The 15,262-nt window shown below is 38.7% G+C and overlaps 2 protein-coding genes across 11 annotated transcripts in view; both read right to left on the bottom strand.

Annotated features, from left to right (window-relative positions):
- Positions 1-994: 994 nt before the first annotated feature.
- On the bottom strand, positions 995-12,633 carry LOC131442990 (carboxy-terminal domain RNA polymerase II polypeptide A small phosphatase 1-like). Its single transcript, XM_058612478.1, has 7 exons — positions 11,831-12,633; positions 5,260-5,408; positions 3,993-4,088; positions 3,701-3,757; positions 3,224-3,316; positions 1,533-1,718; positions 995-1,419 (listed from the first exon to the last, which is right to left on the bottom strand). The coding sequence occupies exons 1-7, from the start codon at positions 11,901-11,903 to the stop codon at positions 1,291-1,293; spliced, it is 783 nt and encodes a 260-aa protein (XP_058468461.1). The 5' UTR covers positions 11,904-12,633; the 3' UTR covers positions 995-1,290.
- Positions 12,634-13,448: 815 nt separating this feature from the next.
- LOC131442838 (striated muscle preferentially expressed protein kinase-like) overlaps positions 13,449-15,262 on the bottom strand; it is a 54,305-nt gene continuing 52,491 nt past the window's right edge. For all 10 annotated transcript variants that reach the window (XM_058612462.1, XM_058612466.1, XM_058612465.1 and 7 more), the window contains one exon: positions 13,449-15,034. In XM_058612462.1, coding sequence (XP_058468445.1) covers positions 14,803-15,034 — 232 coding nt within the window. In that variant the 3' untranslated portion in view covers positions 13,449-14,802. The remainder of the gene's footprint in view (positions 15,035-15,262) is intronic.

Here is a 15,262-nt window from a genome sequence, read left to right on the forward strand (position 1 = left end):
TAAAACATAGAAAATTAACAAGATAAGCTCTCGACACGGTGGACCTGCTTAATTGTCGTTCCTGTTCCGTCGAGGATGAGTCGCATCAAATCCAAAACCGTTTTCATTCATCAGTGTCAACACGCGGCATTGTCAATGCATACGGAGAGTCTGAGGCTGCTCCTTAGAACTGATCGATAAAGCAGCACAGACTCCGTGTTTATGGTAACTCCACATCTGCCACCCTAAAAAAAAAATAGCCTCTCACACACAAACACACACAAATGGGTGTTAAACCTTCGCTGCAGCCGCATTGGAATCACCGCACAACGGTTTTGTCATGAGCAGAAAACCACCATCCCGACAGAGATCATACAGGAAGTGTTTAGGGTGGATTTGACCTTTAAATCTCGACCGAATTTAAAACAACACCTCACATAATCCTCGAGACACACACATACACTCTCCTGCTACACACATTGTGTTACAAAGTCCTGAAATTGTTTCCAGCGTATGTGTACCGCTTCATTAAAAAGAAGAAGGAGGAGGAAAAAAACTTTCTTATCTCACTTTGCTCAAACACAGTCTGTAAATGCTGTGAGAAATTCAAGTTTTGTGTGTGTGTGTGTGGCTTTAAAACAAGTAGAAACAGAGCCTCTGTTACGACTCAGCATTTTTCTTTTGCACAGTCCGTCCTGGTCCTCTCTGAGTGTCTGTGACATCTACAACACAGGTGGAAGCGTTACGGCTCGTCAATTTCTATACCACAACGGGAAATCCACGCCGGTGTCACGTTCGTTTTAACGCAAAGGTTTTCAGGAGAAAGAAAGAAAAAATAAATCCTTTCATTATTGTCCATTTCAGGCTTTCACTTTCACTTTCGAATGGTTTTTTTTTTTTAATTTTCTCAGAGTTCTTACTATGCAGAAAGTTTAATTTCGCTCTCCTACATGAGGACATTTCCTCCTCGTTTTATTTGATGCTGGAATATCATAATAATCCTCATGGATTATTGTGTTGTTGTTTTTTTTGTTCAAAAGTTGAACTTTATGAAGTCCAGTGACACATGTCCTTAAACATTCATTCATCCATTCACGCACATAAGCTGCTTCATGTGGGGAGGGGGGGGTTTGTTGTTGTTGTTAAGTGGTCATTATTCTGTCTGGCCAGCAGGTGGCAGCCAAAGACTCCCAGACAGAATCTGTTTTTTGTTGTTTTTGTTGTTTTAACATGGAGGAGGTGGTGGAGCCGAGTTGTGGTTGGCAGTGACACTGGGTTCCGAGCGGAGGCCGATGGGAGGCGGAAGCGCCGTTAGCTCGCCGTGTCTTGGTGCTTGAGGACCGTGTAGACGTCGTCCACTTTGCTCAGCCTCTCGAAGAACGGGATCAGGTCGAGCAGCTCGGTGTCGGACATGTCGTCGAACCACGAGGCCACGGGCACCTGCGGGAGAATTCAAGAAAAAAAACAAAACCACAAGGATTTGTTTCACCCTTCACTTCTTTTGTGGTTTCATTGAAACAAACACAGAACAGAGGGCACCACAGGACACTGACTGCATTGTCGGGGTGGAAGATGTAGGAGGCCGGGGAGTTGTCCACGATGATGACCTTGTTCAGGTCGCGACCCAGGCGGCTCAGGTCCTTCACGTAATTTCCCCTGTGGAAGACGCACGATTCCCGGAAGAGGCGACAGCGGAAGGCGCCCCATTTGTCCAGGAGGTCAGATACAGGGTCTGCGTACTGTGAATACAAAGAAAAAAAAATAAAAAAAAAAATAATAATAATAATAATAAGAAGAATAAAACTTGTGCACCTTTAAAAGGTCAATTATTTTTAATCGACATGCAGTGATGATGATTGGTTAAGGCGGGGTCAAATTTCCTGGTAAGCCAATCAGAAGCAGAGATGGGAGGGCATTTTCAAACTAGAAGCCCATCTGCTGTGTTTCTTTGTTCTACTATTATAAACATAGTGATGATAATATCTACAATAATGTATCAAATGTGTTGGTTGTCTTGTCTCACACTGTCCCACAGCAACATTAAAACAGTGTAGATTAGTGTACAATACTTTCTGTTCATCATTTATTGTATTAAAATTAATCATTTATCCAAATTTGACATTTGAACATTAAAATAAAAGTAACTCAATAGTTAATTTCCTGGAAGTTTAAAAAGAACAGACATTATAATAATTGTATATTAAACCTTAGCATTGACACTGAAAACATGTTTAGTTTGTCCATTTTGGGCTACTGTAAAAAAACGTGGTGGACCAAAATAAGTAGAGCTGACTCTGCTCCTGATGCAAATATAAAAGGCTCATTCTAGAGAAATGAAAAAATAAATGTGTTCAAATCAGGTGATTGAATACTGATACAAAATTATTCTTCTGCTAAATAAAAAAAACAAAACATCTAAAAATTTCACACTGGAGCTTTAAAGCAGCACAGCGTTGTATTTCCTTACCTTAATAGTAAATAAACTGCACCATTATTATCAGTTAAGCAACTATTTCAATTTAACATTTCCTGAATGTCCTCTAATAACACATTATGGTCATTTTTAATTTATACCACTACTAATAGGCTGTCACATGACATCAATACAAATAGATAATATCTTATCGATTAAATTATATTTAGCCGTGAAATAGACTCCCAGGGTTTGAATATCAACACTTGACTATGGTTTCGCATTTCAAACAGCACAGGCCTGTGGTCACATGTATCTCAGCCAATTCGTTTTTTAGTCAGTATTTCGATGAATGAAGCTAGAAATTATTATTTCGAGTAACTGCGTGATCTTATCATTTTTCCCCCGCCTCTGTTTCTTAAAAATCAGGATTTTTTTGCAGTTACAAAACTTCATGAATCCTTCCCTCTGTGCTCTCTCTCTCTCTCTCTCTCTGACATAATTAGCCAAACTGGTTTTAGGTCTATAAAATAACACAGACAATGGGGAAGTTGTGTGCGTGTGTGTGTGTAAGTGAGTAGCAGTGACAGCTGGAGTGTGAGACAGCAGACTAACTGTACTATAACTCCCTTCTTTCACACTTCAGACGACATGAGATCACCGACAGTGAGGCACAACAGAAAAATCCCCCTGTGCACCTGCCCGAGTCGGTCACATCGAAATCCACCTGTGCTCGGCCTCCGCTCGTCTTTAAAGCTGCTCTCAGCTTCCACTTCTTTTACTTGCTGGATTTTCAGGGATAATCGTCAGCGGATAATTAGCTGTGCAAACCTTGGCTAAGCTGGCGGTGAACAGGACGCACTCGAACAGTTCTCCCATCCTCTTCAGGAACTCGTCGACGTGGGGCCGCTTCAGAACGTACACCTGGGAGACACAGCAGTCGTCAGACCAGCAACACGTTTGTACCCGAGGACACAGCACACAGCACAATCTAGTGGCTGTTACTTATGTTACTTAATAAAAACAAAAACAACAACAACAACTGTATGATACGTTTTCTTCAAGTTCCTCCACGTTGATTCTTCTCTCTCTGCAGCGTCGGGAGACTGAGGGCAGCGTTCCTGAACCAAGTCATCCAGAATAGGCTGTGCTTGTCTGAACAAACCTATCCTGGATTACTTGAATCAGGCCCAAACCCATGGTATGTCTTCCAGTTCCTGGCAGCCACCTCTTCAACTCTCTCTTTTTTTTTTTTTTTAACGCCGACAGCACAGATATCACGACGGGTAACACTGGGGACATTTTTACCTGGTGTACTGTTCCATCAATTTCCACTGGAATGATGAAATCGGCATTGTTCACAGGCTGAAAGATAAGAAAATAACGAAGACTGAAGACTGTGGTTTTTGTTGCAGGTCGAGACGAGCAGTGTCTGTGCATACTGTACACGGTGGAGCGACTGTTTATTCTAAGAACCAGATAGTTCAGATTATGCATTTGCCAGCAACGACAGAAATGTAGATCAACATAGTTAACCCCCTAATTAAATATGAGGAAGAGAGTTTTAGCATTCGTGGGCAACACACATACACACTCTCACCTTAAAAGAGCTGTGGACTAGCGTCTCGTCCAGGTCTATGACCACACAGATCTTCCCAGAGTCTTTTGACTTCACTGGAGGCAGCAGCGGCTTCACCTGGATGTAAATCCGACACAAAACACTCATGAGAACTCAATATATTGTTTTGTTTGGCCAGGACAGGTGTTGTTTAGTTCCCTCGCAGCATCCTTGAGATCTCGCCGTCACAACAACGGCACATATGTACGTACAGCTAGAATAACAGGTGGTTAAGGTTTGAAAGTAATTCAATAACAATAGTATTTTGTAATAATCGGCGCGTCAACTCTCAAATGAACACAAAACTGTGGCCATGAGACTGACGTGTTGTAGAAAATCTAATAAGTTCTTCTTTGAGGTGGAGTGGAGGTTGGAGGGGAACCAAACCTGAAAAAGCTCCCTTATATGTATGTGACAATTCAGGGTTTTTGAAGTGTGGTTTTATGAGGTGTTGACTGTTGTTTCCACGAACCAGCAGGGACAAAAAGGGAAAAACTGATTCTTGCTACATAACAAAAGGCCCACCGAATAAATTCTACACTTGGCTGCAACTAACGCTTACTTTCATAATCGATTAATCTGTTGATGATAACCCTAACCCTAAAAAATCGATTATCAAAATAGTTGACGATTCATTTAGTAATCGATTAATAGGGTAATTGTTTCCTACTTAAGTCTACGATATCTTAAGAGCATGTTTCCTCGCAGGTAGATGGCCTTTTTTCCGACTGTAAACTGAAGGTTATTATTCGCTCACTCCCACTTCCACACCAAAGCCCATAGAGAAAATCGGCAATTTTAAATCGTGCCACACAAGATTTGTTTATCCACTGATTCCTTCATAAGCAAGTTCAAATATGTTATTTTGTGACTTTGGGGTTTCACACACTTAATTCTGACACAAACACACCAAATGAAGCAGCAGTAGAGCAGCAGCTCCTATTGTCAGCGTTGATTTGATAAATTCAATTAGATCAACTAGTTTATCGTCTATGTAGTCTATAATTTATTGTTGCGATGCATTTTGGAAGTCAGTTTATAGCTTTAAGCTAAAATCTGGTATCAAATGATAACATTAACTGTAAACTGACCTTTTAAAAGAAAATTAAACAAGTAAACACGCCTTTAAATCATTATCATCATTAAATCATTATTATCTAATCTAATCAGTCAGCTGTCGTGTCCAATGGGATATTTGAGTCAAATGAGCACGTTTTCTGACAGAGATGTAATGTGGGGGAAAACACACCTTGGAAACAGTTCCATTCTCTTCAACCAGCAGAGGGGCGTTGTTGTTGACTGGCGTGGGCTCGGGCTGGTCCCGACACAGGCAGCAGAAGAGGCTGGAGAAGAGGCCTCCACTCCTGGGCTTCTTAGAGGACAGAGAGGGAGAAGAGCCTGCAGAGGAAAAGGAGGTTATTTACAAAAACATTTATATAACAATCAAACTTATGCAACCAAGTATATTTACAGATCAAATTAGATGTCCATGAATTGTTTTGAATTGTTAATTTGTTTTTTTAAAGTGTAGTTCAATGACCTGCAGCTAACAAAAAGTCATTTTTAAATTGTTTATATTGTAAAATGGATAGTGTTTCTGTCTTGTATTTCATATTATCTGTTATTATACTTCAGGGATGGGAATTGAAATCACTGGATTGGTTATGGGACAGATAACAATCTAAAATCCGATACAATACACTGTAAAAATGTAAATTAAAAAAAAAAAAAATCAGCAAAACCATTTTAGCAGAGTCATGTTTGGGCTGTTTATTTCTTCTATTTGGGAGAACAATATTTTTTAAACAGTTGGAGAATCATGTCTTTGAAATGACTCGGCATAAATGTGTTGTCAACATCTTCATTGGTATCGGTATATTATGATATCAGTATCGGTATTGGACACAAAAAAAGTGGCATTGAAACATCCATATTAAATTTCCCTGCTACCCTTTGTGTGTATTTAAATCTCTCCTACTAAAAATACAGAATACATTGTTTTATTTCAGGCCAGAAAAACCATAACAATATTTTGACAAGCAAATGAAAAGGAGAAAAATCTCCTCATTCCTTTTCCACGTGCAGCACATACTTTTATTATGGAATGTGCCGGACACATGAGGGCAAATGTCACATGACTGTTCATAAAATAAAATGAGAAACGCATGCATCGGCAGTATACGTATGTATACTATACACGTAGCAACATGTGGGGTAACAGTTTGGGTTATATAATGCTATTTTAACTAGAACTATAAAGACAACAAAATGAAAAGTAACACTGATACTTGGAATTGTCTTATTTGAGTTGTTTATAATGTTTCATGTTTTTTTCATTTTGTCATAAAGCAGAGGTGGACCGTGTTCCGGATCTGCACACAGACATGGTCTTATCTGGTGCCGCACCTATAAATCATTGACAAGACACATGCTGAGAGAACAACATGCTAAAAATAAGAAAAAGTAAAGTTAATTAATAGTAAGTTAGTAAAGTAGTTAATAAGAAAACTTGATTTACACATTTTTATCAAATGAGGTCAGTGTGCTGAACTAAATATCTTCTTAGGGGAAGCATCAATAAATAACTGAAGGTAAATGTTTGGAGATTTATTTTTAGCTTAAAGATCAATTAGCAAGAAATAGAAAAGAAAAAAACGATGCTGTTTATCTTTATTTCTGCTCTCACAAATGTCCGTCTGTGTCCAATAACCCTCCGATTAACGCTGGTCCACACTTTTGTGGACTTTGTTTCGGTCTCTTTATTTACCGCGCTCCCTCTCCCTGTCCGTCCTGACGTGACCGCTTTACAAATGCAGTCACGTGTCCCTCTCTCACGCCTCTTTTCATTCGCTCTCCACGGCTCCAGCATGCCGCCATTTGTGGATTCAAACCCCGTCTGACCCTCCACTGGCCTCTGGCGCGCTCGGGCCAAAAAACAGGAAGAGGAAACAGGCGGGTATCAGTGGAGGAAGCTGCTTGCCATCGTGTAGCAGTGGAGCAGGAGTCAGTGGGTGATTCTATGATTAGTTTTTCATTTTAGTTTCATTTGGTGCCTTTTTTCAGCAGCAGGTAGGGGCACATATAATAAACCATGAATCAAAGGAATCTCAATCTGGTGCCATTAACTCCCCAATGTCCTTATTACTTTAGTTCCTGGTTTCCCTCTTCTCTGCCTGCTTCACTCTCCTTCTGTACGGCGTCCATTATTTCGAGCTTACACTCCTGTGTCCTCAGTGCCTTCCTCAAGACTCGAGTCACGTCTAGGTTCATGCCTTTTATCACACGGCAAAAAAATTACTAAATGTATTCTGCAAAACACAGAGCAAGCATTGTCTTATAAAAAAGGGTCCTAATATATCGTTTGTGGATGACATGGAAAGAAAGGGCATTTGGCTAAGAAGGGAAAAGGAATTATAGTGACCTGACTGAAAAATCCTGTATGTCACTTACTGTAATTGTGGATTTGCAATCCCACCCAGTGGGTATTTTTATAGATTATATAGATTTACCTTGGTTCACAGTGAATGACTTTATTTTAAAACATGTGTATGACAAACATTTAACGGCCCAGAGTGTAAGAATTAGTGACGTCCAAGTGTGAGAGCGCAGATGGTAACAAATGGAGGAGAAAAGGATATTATTCTTCATTGATATGCATAATACACTTCCACATGCAAATGGAAAAACATGCTCTGGCTGGTTTGTCAGTTTGGGCTGCAGAGAAGGCTAATTCTACGGCCATGAAAACAAAACTACTTCTATGTAAAATGAATTATACAGTTGTTTACATACTGGGACTATCACTTCAAATCCATTCAAACTTGTCCCAATTTTTAAATATACAGCTTTGAAGCTCATCAGACGGTTTAAATAGTTACTGCATAGTCCAGCAGAGGTCATTGTGAGAAGAGTTTGGCCTCAGATCCACTTGAAACAATCAGTAGAATAAGACAGTGATGTTATGTTGTTCTCAGACCCCGGAGTTATCTTCTAAGCTTCTTAACAAAAGCATACTAAACTGACCGCCTGAGTGGACAATCACAACACCAAAGCATCTGAAAAGTGTCGTGTGGATGTATTTTTACAACAAAAATATTTATGTCCTTTAATAGAAAGCTGCTATCCTCAAAATTACACCTGATCAACATGGAAATGTGGCACCGCTACACCAAAACTGGAAAAAAGGGGACATTGAGCTATATTTGAATAAGAATAAATTACAATGTTCACTATCACATACAGTAGATAAATAAATTAAGAAATGAGGAAAGAAAATAAAAGTTATCTTAAAGCAAAAAACTCCAAACAATCTCCAAAACACAAGAAGAGGAAGCCAACGAATGCAAGCGCAATAGTGATGCGGCATTATGACATCATTGTTTTCCGAAAGTAGCATATTGGTTTTAAGTTAAGAAGCCGGTAAGAAGAGTATAACCAGTAAGTACATTTACATGCGCAGTTTAATGGAGCCAAAGCCTTAGTCTGACTAAGACAGTCAACTGGACAACTTGCCGAATCTGAGTACACATGCAGAGGAGAAGATTGACTCATTTGCTGTGTACATCTGTCTCTGTATCTTGACCTTTATGTCTTAGTCTGACTAAGATCGGACTTTTAACGTGCATGTAGGTACACCGAGTGTGTTGTGAGTTCAGTATGCAAATGCAAACTGTATGTGAAATGTGAAATATGTCAAATTATGAAGGATTAAACGCAGTGTCAGCAGATTTCAGGAGGCCTCAACATGTCGCCTCCTGTCCTGCTGATAATGAATTATTCAGTCCACATTTTATCACAGCATGCTCATGCTCACATTCACAATCAGGTAATCAGATGCCTTATCAGTTCACTGTAAAGCCCGACTTCCAGTCCTCCTCGTCCTCTCCCACTCCTGACCTTCAGTCGGGCCGTAAATCTGGATTATTTGTGTGGCTTCTACAAACTCACGACAAATAAGAATCTTCTTCTTCTTATCTTTGCTTTCCCTCTCTAATTAACTCCAAATGCATCTAAATAATAATAAAAAATGTGACTGATGCCTTCATCAAGGAACTAAAAAGGAAAGGATTCAACTATTTTAAGACTTGTAACTAATTTAAAATGAATAGTCTGTAAAGGGAATTTTGGACTTTGATGTGTCAATAAAATTTCAAAGTAAAAAAAAAAAAAAGACTAATTGGCTTTTCAAAAAGATTGGTTAGTGTCAGTTGAGCAAACCTTGCCTCTCTTGGGTTAAAAGGAAAACACAGACAAATGAGCCACAATTCATTAAGATTTACAGTTAGTTTGAAATAAAAAAAAGTCTTCAAAAACAAAGTACAGAGTTGGACCCATCCCAAATTTTAAATCCTTAGGTCATGCTTCACCTTCAAACTAAGTTTTACATTCTTGAGAAACACTGCTAATAGTCACAAAAACTACATGACCTAATTCAGTCCTAAAATCATCTTACTGTGGAAGACTCAATAACAAAAACTGTGTTACCGCAGCCCCGACACGACAATAAAACCACAACTTAAACAACTTTGTTTTCATTTAATTGCATTTAATGACCAAACCCTCTTCACTTCAGGCACAACAGAACACACACACACACACACAGAGTCTGAGGCTGTGGGTCAACATGAATAAACACCCTTTAAATCTGTGGGGACGAGGTTACGTAATAGATTAGACTTCTACAAAATACTGCTCGAAGGCCGCCGCTCAGCTGACTCTGATCATCTGCTCACATACATCGTGCTTAATCTTCAAATTCAAAACACGGTCCGTATCATTCCAATATCAGACGGGGAAGTGGCTGCAAATCTCCTGTTCTCCTGCTGCTTTTTCTCAGGGACGACAACAGATTACAAGGTCCCCTGATTATTCAGTAACCTGCACTTACACACACACACACACTGTGAGGGTGTGTGTACAGTAGCAGAGCCATGGAATCTACACACAGCTGATAAAAAAAGCTGTGTGATAATCAGAATCTCACAGGACAATGATTTAGTTCAGAGAGAAACAGCAGAGTTTAGGGTTATTTCTTTTAATCATTCATCTAACATGTGGGGAAATTATCTAGAAAAGAAACTATACAGGTAAACATAGGCCAAGAGATTACATTTAGTAACTATCTAGTAGTTTTATTTTATTTTTAACAAACGTATTGTCACAGTACCAACACACACTATTACAGTATTACAACTGCGACAACTCACTGCTGCCTGCTGAATTTGCACAGATTATTTATTTACCGTTTTCTTTATTTACATTTTTGAATGTTCATTTATTTTAGATGCATCTACTGCTACTTAAAGTTTGAAAAGTATTTATCTTTATTATTTCTCTGAAAAAACATGAATCACCTCCTACATATGAGCCATTTTTGGCCTAGATGACAGAATTGTTGCGTTAAGAAAGTGAGAAATATGGGCGTTATATAGTTTTGTTGGGAGATTATTACTAGGAGAATCATGACATTGTTTTTGCCCTTTATGATTTAAGCTTCTTCTAAAACTTTGGTTAAATTCATCTGTCATCGCGGTCTAGCTTAAGTTTTGTATGTTAGATTATGAATATTCCATTTTGTTGTTGTAGTGTGTGTGTACAATACGTTGTATGTGAATAGAAAGAAAATATAGATTACAGGAGGCCTGTGTGATATTAAAAAAACAAACATGTATTAACATTACAATGACTGTATGAATTGTAATAAAATAAACACATATTTGAGCAAACAGTGCTAATATCTTTCTCCATTTGGTTTCAGCTGCTAACATTGAGCCAGACGGTGAGTAGCACTGTATTAAATGCATCATTTCCATTACAACAACTTGCTTTTATGACAAAAGCACTGTCCAATAATTTAATTCTAATTTAATGATTGTTCCATTTTCTATATTTCTAAAAGAAATGTTTGATCGGCTGCCATTTTGGGAGGAATGGATAAAGTAATAAAGAAAACAAAAGCAGTTGTCCATCTTTATGGTAAGTTCTTGTTTTTGTTTTCGTACTTCACAAAGTTTATCAAACTTTTTTCTCCCCCAAACCTCTAAACGATAACGTTCTTAAATGTCTTGTTTTGAACCAAAAAACAATATAATTCAGTTTTAAAGATTTCTTTGTTATATGGAGCAAAGAAACCTGAAATACCGAAAAATCAGAGAGCTTGTTATAATTGTTCAAAGCAATTAATCGATTAGCAAAAGCTGACACAAATGGGATATTAAAACAAGTTATATAAATATTTTATTTATCTTAATATATATATATATATATATATATATATATATATATATATATATATATATATATATATATATATATATGTAAATGATGGCACTAGTGGCAAGTACGTGAAGGTTTTCAAAAAATAAAGGTGCTAGATTATATTTTTAAGATGATAAACGCAGCAATTGTTGTGTACTTGATGACTGATGGCACACGATATCACCACCACAACCAGTTCGCGGATATTTTAAAGATTATTGTGCTTTCATTAGAAGAGTGTAGCTGTGTACATGGTGCACGAGCGCGTCACTTCCTCCACTCTCATCACAGGCCAAAGGGCCGCAGCGCAGCAGCCATACTGTAAATGCAGAGCACAGAAAAGTGACAGTGGGTTGTTTTCCCGTCACTTTTATTAACCCGCTGCTCGTGTTTGTGCAGCAGTTGTTGTTGTCTTATTATTGTTGTTGTGAAGCAGACTGCTGTGTCTATATTTCCCCCACTTTGGTTCAAAGTTGTCCCCGCTGCAAACTTTAATGTTTGTTTGTTTGTCTGTTTCTGTTCTGACATAAAGTGCGGGATAAAAAAAAAATGAAGTCACTCACCCCTCTCTGCTGCGGCTTTGTTGCCCTCTTCATCCCGGCTGACTTGTGTGATCACTGAGGACGGATTGTCCATCACATCCAGGTCTGGTCCAGAGTGCTGACCTTACACTTTAAAGTTAGACACTGCTCGCTCACTCGGCGCCGCATTAAAACAACTTAACATGAAGAAAATCGGAGTCGAAGCGCCTCGGGAAACATCGCAACAATTCGCCTACAGCGCGTCCATTACTCTCCGGCTGTCGTCGACCACTCGGCTGCCCGCTCAACTTTGAAGTCCAAAAGTTACTAAACATTTGTCAAGGAGTTGGCAACTTTGATTCAATATGGTGCTCGACTCCGCTCGCAATTTTCAAGATACAAACATGGAGGTTTCAAGGCTCCCCGTTTCACTTAAAGTGGCACAGTGAAGGAATGACCGCACACTGCACTCTCTCTCTGTAGGCGCCTGCAACTTTGACGACGGTCCCTTAAAGTTGCCTGGAATAAAGTTACCCAAAACTTAGCTAAGCTAACATGCTAGCTGCAGTACGCGTATTAGTCGAACATACTTGTCTTAGCGCTCACCGAAGGACACTTATCACCCACTTTCGCATCGTGAACTACATGTAGTTCTTCCAAACGCCGTCTTACGAGTGAACTTAGCTGACGTTGGAGCTTTTAAGGCGTCATTTATTGACAGACTAAACTCAGCAGAAGTAAAAGTGGTAACTTTTAAGACATGTCAGTACGTGTAATGACTTCCTTTTACATTCTGATAGCCAACTATAGCCATGTACAGCTTTGCTCGTTATGTAGTAGCACACACACACACAAACAACAACAAAAAAACACTAAGAACTAAACTTTTAGTGGGAGTAGCCGTGTAGAAACGCCCAGTTTGGGTCTCCTTGAAACTGCCTTCGGTCAGGGAGCGTCTCACAAGTGCTGTCTCTGGGGCTCCTTTCTGCTCAAACACACATTGCCTCATATTAAAAATAGCTTTCCTTTTTCACTTAGTTTGAATTAAATACAGATTAAAAATAATACAGTTTATGAAAAAGTCAAGTGACAACATTTATAAAAACTCATGATAACTAATCAATTATTAAAGTACTTAAATATGAATTGATATAATTGATTTGTTTATATTATTTTGTATAATTTGTTAAAAGCTTAATTTCAACATCTAAAGTTCAACTTGAAAGTGTGAATAATTAAGATGAAATAGTTCTGATAATACTCACATTACCAGTAGCGGCTTTTTGTCGCAATGACTAATTATGTTGTCATGAGTACATTCAAATTAAGTAAATAACAACAAAACTATATAATGCAGACACAATAATAATAATGACATAAATATTGTCAGAAGACAGTCCTGCTTATTAAATAGTATAATAATAATGTCTGTCACACACATATGATTGATGGTGGACATGTTTATACTGTGTCACATGCATTTCATCACAATTATGTTGTGATGAAATGCAAGCTTCAAACATTTTTAAACCCACACATGACTTTAATTTTTATGGGACAATAAGGTCAGAGCAGGAGTATTTGTATTACTTTAAGCGATAAAAACTGTAAAATGTCTGTAAAATCACACATTTTAACAGAAACAAGCTCATTTCCCCAACTGTATCAATAGTTTATTACATACGTACTATGTCATAAAAACATTTTCAAATCTTCCACATATAAACACCGCAAAATTGGTACATTTACAAATCGTCAACCGTCCAAATTCATACAAAAAAAGAAACACTGTGAAAGAGCAAATACACAAGACATTCTATTATTACAAGGACTGTGTGTACTGTATGTATGCCTGTATAAATGTATATATAAGAATCTATATGCATGTCTGCTCTTTTAAAGTCCTAATACTATATTTTTTTTTTTTGCTTTATTCAAATAATTCAGGTGTAACATTTACATGATAAATGTTTTCGATGTTAATTTGGTTTAGGCACTAACTGGGCAATCGTGATTTAAGCAACCAGACCAACTGACGGGTAACACTGAGAAACAACAGCACAGTAATTTACTTTTAGTGTGTGGCTTTTCAAAAGAAAACACTATCTACATCACAGACTGCTTTCCAGAGTTGTATCACAGGTAAAAAGTTGAGTTTTAAACCACAGAACGAGACGTTTCACCACAAAGTCCTAGCTCACCCTAAAAACACATCATTTTCACTGTGGGAATCCTAACACCAACCACAAACACACTTCTTATTTAAAAAAAAAAAATCTTATTGTTTTTGGCTTCGAAACCAATTTGAAAAGTGAATCAAAAATGCTTCCTCGCACACATACACACACACACACACACACACATATACATACACACATGCAAATAAATTAACATGGAAAAAAGGTAAACAATTTCAAGACAAAAAAAAAATATTTTTTGGACTTTTAAAATGTGTAAGTTAATGTTGAAACTTAATAACTTAGCAGCTTAAATCATGATACATTCACATGAGTTGTTTACTACTAACATTTCGTGACACAAAGGCAGTAGTGCAGTGTGGATGACCAGTGTTTTGTTGAAAAACCAAATATTAATGTGCACTTTAAGAATTCACCGCACGACTGAGAAATTGTGCAATCGGAAAAAACAAAAAAAACAAACCAAAAGCCCCAGAACAGCCCGTGTTCTCTCGGTGGATGAACAGTTTGTGAATCATTCAGACGTCACAGCAGTGTGCTGCTCTTTCCTCTCCTCTTAGTGTTGTTGTTTCACCTCAGGATCCCATTAGTGTTGAGAGCTCAAACCTGTTCTACTGTTACTACAGCTTTAAAGCAGCTGTCTTGCACATCTCTTGTGTGCTCCTCTCTTTTTTGCAGGCTGACATTTTCCACACAGCACTTATTCACAGAGGAGCTGAGATGCATCGAAAGTTGATGTTCTGCTTCACTCTCGGCAGAACGAGGCGCTGCAAACCCATATCCGGTGCGGTTGTTCACTTCCACCGTCGCTTCACTTCAGCTGGGAACATGCGCTGCAGTGCCAGGCGTCGGGGGCTGCGTCGCGCTCTGGTAGGTTCGCAGCAGCACTTTGTGCTTTGTGGCGTCCTCCGTGCGACTGCACTGCTGTTCCACCAGGAACTCTTTGAGACAGTTGGAGGTGAAGGTGAGTGTTTGTCTTCTCAGCTTCATCAGGTAGGAATCCTGAAGCCAAGCGTGCATGAAGCAGTCTCGTATCGTGGCACGAGCCCTAGAAATGCACAAACATGGAAGGGATTGTTTAAGATAAAGACGGATATTTCTGTATATTGAGAAGAGAAATGGGGAGTGAGCGGTCTCGCTTCTCTGGAACTGGACCAGGGACCTGCTGCTCAAGGCTTCTGCACCCCTATGCCCACAGCACTTTCTCGTTGGACTACCCCGCACCAAAGTCCACAGAAAATCAGTTTTTTTTAGCTTAAAGTGACATTTGAACTTC

The sequence above is a fragment of the Solea solea genome, chromosome 2, assembly GCF_958295425.1.
Source record: "Solea solea chromosome 2, fSolSol10.1, whole genome shotgun sequence".
In the NCBI taxonomy this organism is placed as follows: domain Eukaryota; kingdom Metazoa; phylum Chordata; class Actinopteri; order Pleuronectiformes; family Soleidae; genus Solea; species Solea solea.